This window comes from Geotrypetes seraphini, chromosome 1 (assembly GCF_902459505.1).
Source record: "Geotrypetes seraphini chromosome 1, aGeoSer1.1, whole genome shotgun sequence".
Lineage (NCBI taxonomy): Eukaryota > Metazoa > Chordata > Amphibia > Gymnophiona > Dermophiidae > Geotrypetes > Geotrypetes seraphini.
This window is the reverse complement of record NC_047084.1, coordinates 512,954,714-512,966,491: the sequence shown is the minus strand read 5'-3', so window position 1 is coordinate 512,966,491 and position 11,778 is coordinate 512,954,714. Positions and strand designations below refer to the sequence as shown.

General features: G+C 44.6%; 1 protein-coding gene across 8 annotated transcripts in view; it reads right to left on the bottom strand.

Moving 5' to 3' along the window:
- Positions 1 to 317: 317 nt before the first annotated feature.
- SPIN1 (spindlin 1) overlaps positions 318 to 11,778 on the bottom strand; it is a 193,993-nt gene continuing 182,532 nt past the window's right edge. For all 8 annotated transcript variants that reach the window (XM_033928667.1, XM_033928683.1, XM_033928675.1 and 5 more), the window contains one exon: positions 318 to 4,124. In XM_033928667.1, the coding sequence (XP_033784558.1) occupies positions 3,925 to 4,124 (200 nt within the window). In that variant the 3' untranslated portion in view covers positions 318 to 3,924. The remainder of the gene's footprint in view (positions 4,125 to 11,778) is intronic.

The window sequence follows — 11,778 nt, the reverse complement described above, 5'->3', positions numbered from 1 at the left end:
TTGTCTATGTTGGGTCAGTCCAATAAATTTCTTGGTCCGATTCTTAGTGGACTCGTGGGTTCTTCCATACAGCTTGTAGAGAACTCCTAATATCCTTATTTGAACTTACTGCCATCAGGACTAGGTTATACTATCCCTCATATTTCAGATTACATTCAGCTTACAAATGAGATGGAATTTGATTGCAACATCTCTTTAAATTTCCTATGAAACAATGAAGTTTTAAAGGGAAAAAGCAATGCAAATGTATAAATTGTTTATAGCTTTTAAGATGTAACAGCTTGCTATATTCAATACAAAAGAATAAACTTTGCAAACAAGTTGCACATAAAGGGTTTATTTTAAATGTTTTAAGGATAGAGTTACATCATAATTATAAAAATTACTTACAGAATTAACAGATTGAAAATGTTTATACTTCTAAATGCAGAAAAAACATGAGTACATTGCTAAAAAAAAAAAGAACAAAACTAGGCCATAATACAAAAGCAAAACAAAAAAAAGCTCTAAAAAGTGAAGTCATTTACTGCATATGAACGTGTGAGCACAAAGACCTCTGAACTATACACATATCAAGAACCATCCAAATTGCACTAATGATGTAAGATATGAAAAAAAAGGCACAGCATTTGCAAGGAACCACAGATGGTTGTAACCATAATTCTATTTTGTGAAAATAACTGCAATTGCTTCTTTTGCTCGACTATTATGTTAATAAAGATTCTCCTAAGGCATACACAGACTTTTACATGTCTCCCATCCAATTTTTAGGGGATTTGGCACTCAAAATACAAAAACAAGTGTAATAATAATTAAAAGTGAATAATAATAAACCCTGAAGAAGTTCTGAAGCAAGTGCAATTTTATTTACTCTTTGAAAACAGAATGATGGTTCTTTCAAATGCTGTATATGACACAACTGGAATATTATCTTTCGTTGGCACTATGATTGCCCACCAGTGCGTTTAATCTTAGTAACAACCATTGAAAACGGCACAATAAGCAAATTTACAAAATAAAAAATTAAAATTAAAAATGGGAGGAGAAAAAAAGAAAAAAAAACCCAACATTACATGCAACTTTAGTTTGTTACATTTAACGTTCTACCTTCTAAGCATGCAAAAAAGGATGGTCTACGTTTTAAATTTTCTTCCTCTTTTTATTGTTTAAATGTTTATACATGGCAGCCTGACATCACACACACACGCAAATATACATCAATACTACAGCAGGTAAATGAGGAAAAAGGCCAATAAAATTTTATACAGCTTCACAGCCTGTGCTGCCACACAAGCCCCATGATAATTTTGGAAAATAATGTTGAAACCCCCCCCCCCCCACCTAAGAACAAGGAACCAACATTTAGTTACCAGGGTAACCCAAACACTGCATGCAAATCTGAAACATGAGCCAACAGCAGAAGCCCAAAGCAGATGGGCTGGGAAAGGTAAAGTCTCAAACCTCCATAACGGTGGTGGTGAAAACAAATGCCTCAACCCCCCCCCCCCACCCAAATTCTGTTTAAAAAATCCAAACAAAATGGATACAAGAAGGAACATTAAGAACCCCATTCAAAATGAACAAATCCCCCACATTTAAAGACTATATTTTTTTATAGCACATATGGTATACTGAAAGTGGCAAAACAGACATCAAAAGCAAAATGGAAGTCATAAGAAATTACTGTAACAAGCTTTTTAGAAAACCTTTTTTTTTTTTTTAAATGATCACGGTGTTCTTAAGATGTACAGCCCAATTTCACTGTACTCCATTACGTATTTATATGTCTGTGAATACACTCACTCATTCTCATGCAGGAAAATTTCAACTTGGGCATGGAGCCAGGCTCAGCTTTGAGATTTACATGCAGGACTCTAAAGAGTCAATAGAACCCCCCCCAAAAAAAAAAAACCAACAAAAAAAACACTTCACAGATCTGCTGGAAGAAAAACACTTGTGTGCAAATCTGCTCACTTTGCTCAAAACACAAGAAACATTTACAACTCTGGTAAGAACTGCATTGATAAGCTATTTATTGAAAAGACTGCCTTTGGTTGCCCAAGATGAAATACTGGACATACTGCAATAGACAAAGAATTAAGGTTCTGTATTTATATGGTGAGCGTTGAATGAGGCACAAGCCTTAAGGCTAAAATATGAACCAGGCAAAAAAATGGGTAGAAAGGAGATTGAACCAATGTGTGTTCAACAGTGAGACCACCACAGAGCCTCCAAATTCTCTGCAGGGCAATTATCAGGCTGAACACTACCTTTTGTATTTTTCAGTACAATTAGGTATTCAACTTTCTCTCTCTTGCACCCCCCCCCCCCTCCGAGTGTTGAATAGCTTCGTATAAATGCATGAAGCCACACAGATGCACTTGCAAAGCTCTGCCTTTTAAACAATATAACATTCTTTTGCTATACTGACCATATTCAGAGATCGATACTCTTAATAAAAAAAAGAGCTGCTATTCTGCAACTATGTTGGTTTAAGTAACTATTCTGCAGAATAAAACTGCACAGACACTTTGCTTCTGTGGTTTACCCTTATTTGCAACTGCATTATAGGGGAGATGACACCACCACTGAAAAATCATCTAGGCTTCACAAGACCCCCACACTGCTGGCATGTAGATTTCTAGTGTCCAATCATGAGTTGACATTAATGACCTACCTTAGCTGAAAAAAGAGTCTGGGGATACAGATTTTGAGGTAAACGGGTACAAATGACCAAAAATAACATACATTTTACTTCCTGGACAAAATGCCAGGTTTATAAAACAAACAAACCACTTTGTAGACAAAGGTGCAAGCACCATATACCTGTTTTGTAAAAGGGTATGGTCCTCTCAAAAGCTTATGAACTTTTGTGTTTGATTTCATACTGAATTTATAAAAAGCTTAACAAAAAATTAACTTAAAGAAATGTCTAGGCAAAGAGAAGAAACAACCAAATTAAAGGCGAATCTGATCAAGAGGATAATGTAAAATTAAATCTCAACTGTCTGATCTACATATCATGATGACATCAGACACCGTTATGTTGAAGAGGCTTACAAAAATACTGAAAGGGCAAAATGATGCTTACAGTTCAGCATGATCAAATTTATGTGCAATTTTCTAATTAATGAGGCTACAGCATTCTGACCTATGGGTTCATTACTATTACATTTTCCCTTTGAACAGCTTTTATAACCTTCTAACCAAAATGTGTTGGTTTTGACATTTGTAGTGTATTCTCTAGGGCCTTACACATCATTCCTATCATCAGCCTCTATTCTGGATGGGTTAGAATTTTATTCTTGAAAAACAAGATGTATTCCTTAAATATGAGCGTGATTTGATTCTGAGCTTGCTTCTTTCTTCCAAGTGTTCTAGAATCCAAATATGAATTGTCCAGTAAGGACTGCCGATAGCCAAGTTGTCACATATGGGATATAACATGTATTTACTTGAGCAAAATTTATCTATTGTTGCAGACACATATCTAAATTTAAAGACACAACAAACTGCACTTGTTACGTAGCAAGTGGGATAAAGGAAAATAAATTGTTAATTTACATGGAACAAGTAAAATTCTTTTGAAGGCTGCAACCCTAGCTCAGTTCTTTTTTTTTTTGCACAGCTTTATTTTGCAGCTCCTCTTCGCTCCAGACTCGCCTCCCATTACCAGATACAGACTTCCTGCAATAAGAAGAGTTCCTTTCCACATAAAATTGTTCTTTCTTCGGTGTGTGTACGTAAATGCGTGCTCAGAACAAAAACAAAACAAAAAATGTTCCACAGGCAGAGATTGTGAGCTCGCAGGGCATTTAAGCTTTCGTGAAACTGGAAAGCAGTCAAGTTCCATTTTTCCCTTGTTTGTCTACAAGTTTTACATTTAATTGTTCCACAAATTTGGCAAACAGTTCATTATCACATCTAGGATGTCTTCACCAAATCGTAGACATAAATATGGAAATCGTCATCAAACTTTATGAAATAGACAGAAGGTTTGGCTTCGACTTGATGAATAACCATGCCAGTCCTTTTTGAGCCATCTTCTTTGGCATACTCCACTTGTTTGCCCACCAAGCTGTCCACTACTTCACCTGGCTCCCTCTCTGCTGGTGGAGAATCATCTAATTAAAAAAAAGGCAATATCAAATATGAATATGAAAGTTCTCATTACACTGGTAGACTATTCAAGCAACTGTTGATAGGAAAAAAAATAATCTCTCTCCAAATATTTACCATTGCCCTACAGAACTGTAAAATGTGAAAACACACACATGATTTTATAGTATAGACCAGTGGTCTCAAACTCAAACCCTTTGCAGGGCCATATTTTGGGATTTTTAGGCACTTGGAGGGCCTCAGAAAAAAAATAGTTAATGTCTTATTAAAGAAATGACAATTTTGCATGAGGTAAAACTATGTAGTTTATAAATCTTTCCTTTTGGCTAAGTCTTAATAATAATATTGTCATTTATAGCTAAAGAGACATATGATCAAGAAACTATTTTATTTTACTTTTGTGATTATGATAAAAATACCGAGGGCCTCAAAATAGTACCTGGTGGGCCGCATGTGGCCCCCGGGCCGTGAGTTTGAGACCACTGGTATAGACCCAACACAGGGAAAATGTTTGCTTTGGGGAGGGTAGGGGAATGTTCAAGGCCAGCCTTCCAGCCCACATGCAATCCTGCTCATTGTTATTTAATAAGAATGACACAGGGACAGAATTTGTCATCCCCGCAGTTAACCATCCATGTGCCATTCTTTAAGGAGAGACAGAAGAATCAGAGCCACTGACCTTCAAAGCCTTGCATTGAAGAATGGTGGTAAAACCAAACCTGGCACCTAGCTTTTGCAGCCTGAATACATGGACAGCTCCACTGTGGCAGTGGAACATAGGGAGCATCGGTGGTAGCTCTCTATTCTTCCACCCCCACCCTTTATACCATGGCACCTCTGACATGGTAAGCATATATGGACACAAACAATCCCTTCCCCACCCACCTCCAACCAGGTGTTGATCACAAGTTGAAAAAAAAAAAACAGATGCTGCCATTCAAGTCATAGTCTCCTCTGCTACCTGGTGTTAAAAACAAAATTTGAAACAAGGGGCTTAAGCGTTGCTTTCAGCACCTAACAGATGAGGTCGATGAAACAGGCTAATGTGTACCCATGCTCCTTTTCTTCCATTTGAATCAATGCCAAGGTGGGGGACAGAGAACTAGGTTTCTATTTGCTGTGGAAGAGGAGGAGAGAGAGCTGGGTGTTTATGTTCCATAGGAGGTGGTGGGCAAGAAGAGGAGAGATTTAGGTGGAGATGTTAGGAACAGCACCAGGAAAACACCAGCATGAACAGCACTAACAGCATGAAAATTATATGCATGCTGTTGGTGTGGATGCCCAGTTGATGGTAATCACAAATGCTGGGCCTAGCTCCCATCAATCCAGAGGTCTGGATACTCTTGGCACAGCCAGAATAGGAATTGTGCCAGAAGAATGCAGTGTACAAATAACTCAGGATGCCAGAATGCGACTTATTGGCCTCCCAGGTCTGTTTGGTGGTAAGTATGTGCCCCTGAAATTAGTTTGTCAATGGCATTGTGTACAGGGCTGTTCATTTTCGGGGAGGGATTTTTACCACCCAGGCAGAGATGAGACAGATAACATAGCACTAATATAAAAAAATGTATACACTAAATTAATAATTCTTTAAAGCAGGAGGCACAAACTGTGTGCCTCCTGAGATTTCAGGTGCGCCGCAACAAACTAGGGAGGAGGAGAGATCCCGGTGCTGGCTGACTGCCTACAGGATGTGCCTCTCGTGGCAAGAGGCACATCCTGTAAGCAGAAATCACACCCACATCCATGAGAAGCACCACCCCAAGCTAGTGGCCTAGGCCAATCTTCAGGCAAACGAGGCACTTTAGAATCAGTTAAAGTCTGAACCAGCTTATCCAAATCCTCACCAAACAAGAAATACCCCTTAAAGGGTAATTTTGTCAACTTAGCTTTGGACACTGCATCTGCCCACTACATATGAAGCCACAAGGTACGGCGAACTGCCACACCAAAAGCCATAGATTTGGCAGAAGCTCGCAAGAGGTCATACATGGCATCTGAGAGATAAGAAGCATCCCATCTCAATTTTGGCAACTTCCTGCTCCACTAAGTCCCAATTATCAGACTCACGGTCAAGGAAACGCTCGACCCAGCGAAAACTCGCCTGAGCCACCAGCTCGCCACACATCAAAACTCTGCTTAAGGAGGGACTCCAACTTATGATCCCCAGGGTCCTTCAAGGCAGCACCACCCTCAACAGGCACAGTATGAAGCTTCGAAATGGCCGAGACAACCGCATCCACCACCGGTGACTTCAAAGTGTCCCGATCCCCTTCTGGGATTGTATATAGGCAGGTCATGGAATGCGAAACGCGAAAGGGCGTCTCCGGCACCTGCCACTGTGCGAGCATATCTCGAATATCCTGATGCATAGGGAAAGAGCAGGAAACAGAGCAGATCCCCTTGAGCAATGGATCCACTGTACGCGGGGGCTCTGACACAGTGTCCTCAAATTTTAATGCAGAGGAGACCTGAAGAATTAGCTCATGAAGTTCGTCCCACTGAAAAATGTGCACTACAGACACATCTTTGCTAGCAGGCGGGTGCTCAAACCCCCTGCTGGCGGAATCCATCCTCCCAAGAGGATCCTGGAGATCTTCCTAAAGGTCCAGGTCCTCAACAACCACATCTTGCTCCTCTTGACAAAAATCCTCGTCCCAAGAGGCAAGCGGCCACTTGGATGAGAGAGGAGTAGGGGGCCAAAACCGACACTGTCTGGGGCGGAACCGGAGAAAACGTCAAGGACAAATCCCTCCCCCCCCCCCCCCCCCCCCCCGAGACCCCCTGATTGGAAACAGAACCTCCAGCTACCAGCACATAAGCTTTGCAAAGTGCCAACATAAATTCAGGGAGAAAAACCTTTGGCGGCCCCACCTGCTGATCACAGTGATATAACCCATCCTTAAAAAACTATACCAGTCTAATCAGACGACACAGAAGTTCATTTTCTCATGCTGTATGAATTGCAGGACAATCTGTTGCAGATGCAAACCCCCCCCCCAATGCTACTCCCTCCAGTCTCATACATCACAGCAGACAGTAGCTTTAATAACTGGTTGAACTATCTTTACTATTACGACTAATAATCATTTCTTTAGTGCTACTAGATATACACAGATCTGTATACTTTATAATCTAATCTAATCTAATCTAATCTAAACCTTAAATTTATATACCGCTTCATCTCCATGAGTATGGAGCTCGACACGGTTTACAAAAACTTAAAATAGTGGGTAGAGAAGAAGAAAAAGGATTACATGAACTTATGTGTAGAAGGGGGGAGAGAAAGGGGGGAAGGACAGAGTTACAATTTGCTGAAAAGCCAGGTTTTCAGTTGTTTGAGGCACTTTGTCCCTAGTAGGTTCACAATCTATAGTTTTGTACCTGGGGCAATGGAGAGTTAAGTGATTTGATCAGGGTCACAAGGAGCTGAAGTGGGAATCAAATCCAGTTCCCCAGGATCTCAGTCAATGCATTATCCATTAGGCTGCTATTTTAATAACTGGAACCAACCATGTCTTATAATTTGATGTCAATCTTTCACATCTCTGTTGAGGAATCTTAGACCACTTCTTTGCAGAACTGCATTAATTCAGACACATTTGTAGATTTTGTGCATGACCAGCTTGTTTGTGATCCTGCAACAGCATCTCACCTGGGTACAAGTGAAGACATTGACTAAGCCAATCCAAATCTAAATTTTGTTTCTCCTCGGTCATTTTGTGTTTTGGATCATTGTCTTGCTGCATAATGCAATTATGCTTCAGCTTCACCTCACCGGCAGATCACCAAACATTTTCCTTAAGAATTAAATGGGTGCTGTGCAGAAAGCACAGTTACTTACCGTAACAGGTGTTATCCAGGGACAGCAGGCAGATATTCTTAACACATGGGTGACATCACCGACGGAGCCCTCGGTACGGACCTTTTTAACTAGAAGTTTCTAGTTGGCCGCACCGCGCGTGCGCGAGTGCCTTCCCGCCCGACGGAGGAGTGCGTGGTCCCCAGTTAGGATAAGCCAGCTAAGAAGCCAACCCGGGGAGGTGGGTGGGACGTAAGAATATCTGCCTGCTGTCCCTGGATAACACCTGTTACGGTAAGTAACTGTGCTTTATCCCAGGACAAGCAGGCAGCATATTCTTAACACATGGGTGACCTCCAAGCTAACAAAGAGGGAGGGGGGATGGTTGGCCATTATGAAAATAAATTTTGTAACACAGATTGGCCGAAGTGTCCATCCCGTCTGGAGAACGCATCCAGACAGTAGTGAGTAGTGAACGTGTGAACTGAGGACCAAGTGGCTGCCTTGCAGATTTCCTCGATGGGCGTGGAACGGAGGAAAGCTACAGAAGCAGCCATAGCTCGGACTCTGTGGGCCGTGACAGCTCCTTCCAGTGAGAGACCGGCCCGAGCATAGCAGAATGCAATACAGGCAGCAAGCCAATTTGAAAGTGTCCGTTTGGAGACAGGACGACCCAAACGGTTGGGATCGAAAGACAAAAATAGCTGAGGGGATGTTCGGTGAGCTCTGGTACGATCAAGGTAGTAAGCAAGGGCACGCTTACAATCCAGCGTGTGCAACGCCTGTTCCCCAGGATGTGAGTGAGGCTTAGGGAAGAAGACGGGCAACACAATGGACTGGTTGAGGTGAAAAGCCGAGACCACCTTGGGAAGGAATTTAGGGTGGGTACGCAGAACAACCTTGTCATGGTGAAAAACAGTGAACGGTGGGTCAGCAACCAGTGCATGCAGTTCGCTAACTCTCCTGGCAGAGGTGATGGCAATTAGGAAAAGCACCTTCCAGGTAAGAAGCCTGAGCGAAGTTGTGGCAAGAGGCTCAAACGGAGGTTTCATGAGTGCTGACAGAACCACATTCAGGTCCCAGACGACAGGAGGAGGCTTGAGAGGCGGTTTGATATTGAAGAGACCTCTCATAAATCTGGAAACCAGAGGATGAGCCGTGAGGGGTTTTCCGAGAATAGGCTCATGAAACGCAGTGATGGCACTGAGGTGGACTCTGATGGAGGTAGACTTGAGGCCAGCATTGGACAGCGAGAGCAGATAATCCAAAACAAGTTCCACCACTAGAGAGGTGGGTTCCTGATGATGCCGGAGACACCACAAGGAGAATCTGGTCCACTTCTGATGGTAACATTGGAGGGTGGCCGGTTTCCTGGAGGCGTCCAAAATGAGGCAGACAGGTTGAGATAGATTCTCCGGAGAGGTCAGCCCGAGAGAAACCAAGCTGTCAGGTGGAGTGAAGACAGATTGGGATGCAGTAGAGACTGATGCTGCTGTGTAAGTAGAGTAGGAAACACAGGAAGAGGAATGGGCTCCCTGGAGCTGAGTTGGAGCAGGAGGGAGAACCAGTGTTGACGAGGCCACCGAGGGGCGATGAGAATCATGGTGGCTTTGTCCCTGCGGAGCTTGGACAAGGTCCGCAACATCAGAGGAAGTGGAGGGAAGGCATACAGGAATCGATCCCTCCAATCGAGTAGAAATGCATCCGGGGCCAGACGGTGAGGAGAGAAGAGTCTGGAGCAGAAGAGGGGCAGCTGATGATTGTGAGGTGCTGCAAAGAGGTCCACCTGCGGAGTGCCCCATCGAGCAAAGATGGAGAGTAGAGTCGGAGGGTCCAACGTCCACTCGTGAGGTTGAAGGATGCGGCTGAGATTGTCGGCCAGGGAGTTCTGTTCGCCCTGGATATAGACCGCCCTGAGGAAGAGATTGCGGTCCGTGGCCCAGGTCCAGATGCGTAGAGCCTCCAAACAAAGGGGGCGAGATCCGGTGCCGCCTTGCTTGTTTATGTAGTACATGGCGACTTGATTGTCTGTGCACAGGAGGAGAACCTGAGGGCAGAGAAGATGTTGGAAAGCCTTGAGGGCGTAGAACATGGCTCTGAGTTCCAGGAAATTGATGTGATGTCGACGCTCTTGTGGGGTCCAAAGTCCCTGGGTGCGTAAATCTCCTAGGTGAGCTCCCCACGCATAGGGGGACGCATCCGTGGTGATGGTCATAGAGTGAGGGGGCAGATGGAAGAGCAGACCCCTGGAAAGATTTGAGGAGTTCAACCACCATTGGAGAGATTGCTGAAGAGATGATGTCACAGAGATGGGATGAGAAAGAAGATCCGTAGTCTGTGACCATTGGTTGGCGAGAGTCCATTGAGGCGTGCGGAGGTGGAGGCGTGCCAGAGGAAGGACATGTACTGTCGAGGCCATGTGTCCCAGGAGGACCATCATTTGTCGAGCAGGAATGGAGGAGTGTTGGAGCACCTGACGACAGAGGTGGAGCAGAGTCCACTGACGATCGGAGGGAAGAAAAGCCCTCATTAGAGTGGTGTCCAGAACAGCTCCGATGAATTGAAGTCGCTGGGTGGGAAGTAAGTGCGACTTGGGGTAGTTGATCTCGAACCCCAGGAGGTGGAGGAGAGAGATGGTGTGATGAGTAGCCTGTAGCACAAGTTGAGATGAAGGCGCTTTCACCAACCAATCGTCCAAGTAGGGGAACACCTGGAGGTTGTGAGACCTGAGGAAGGCCGCAACTACTATGAGGCATTTGGTGAAGACTCTGGGTGAGGAAGCGAGGCCAAACGGTAGCACCTTGTACTGATAGTGGCGGTGCAGAACTTGGAACCGCAGATAGCGGCGAGAAGTCGGATTGATGGAGATGTGAGTGTAGGCCTCTTTGAGGTCCAGGGAACATAGCCAGTCGTTCTGAGAAAGAAGAGGGTAGAGTGTGGCAAGGGAGAGCATTCTGAACCTCTCCTTTACCAGACACTTGTTGAGGTCCCTGAGATCGAGAATTGGACGGAGGTCTCCCGTCTTTTTGGGTACCAGGAAGTAGCGGGAGTAGAATCCCTGACCCCATTGATCTGGAGGTACTTCTTCGATGGCATTGAGAAGGAGGAGGGATTGAACCTCCCTCAGGAGGAGGGGGGTTTGAGATGAGTGTGAAGCAGACTCTACGGGAGGGTTGTCTGATGGAAGAGTCTGGAAGTTGAGAGAGTAGCCGTGGCGGATGATGTTGAGGACCCACTGGTCCGATGTGATGACCTCCCAACGGCTGGAGAATATGGTGAGACGACCTCCGATTGGTTGTGGAAGAGGTAGCGAAGGTGGAAGACTGGCTATGCCCTGGAGAGAAGAGTCAAAAGGGCTGAGACTGCTTGGCAGGCTGAAGAGGCTTGGAGGGTTGAGTGGCCTGAGAACGAGCCTGGGTATGGTGCTGTTGTTGACGGGGCCGCCGAGGTTGTTGAGGAGGCGGATTGAGTGGCCTGGCTGAGAACCTGCGCTGATAAGACGACTGAGGTCGATAAGGACGGGCAGGCGGAGCCTTCTTCTTTGGTTTGATCAGGGTGTCCCACCTGGTTTCATGGGCGGAGAGTTTCTGGGTGGTGGAATCCAGTGACTCTCCAAAAAGTTCATCCCCGAGACAGGGGGCGTTGGCTAGACGATCCTGGTGGTTGATGTCCAGGTCGGAGACTCTCAGCCAGGCCAGGCGGCGCATGGCTACGGCCATGGCAGAGGCACGGGAGGTGAGCTCGAATGAGTCGTATATCGAGCGGACCATAAACTTGCGCAATTGAAGAAGGCCAGAGATGTGCTGTTGGAACAGTGGGACCTTGCGCTCCGGCAGGTACTTTTGGAGGGCGGACAG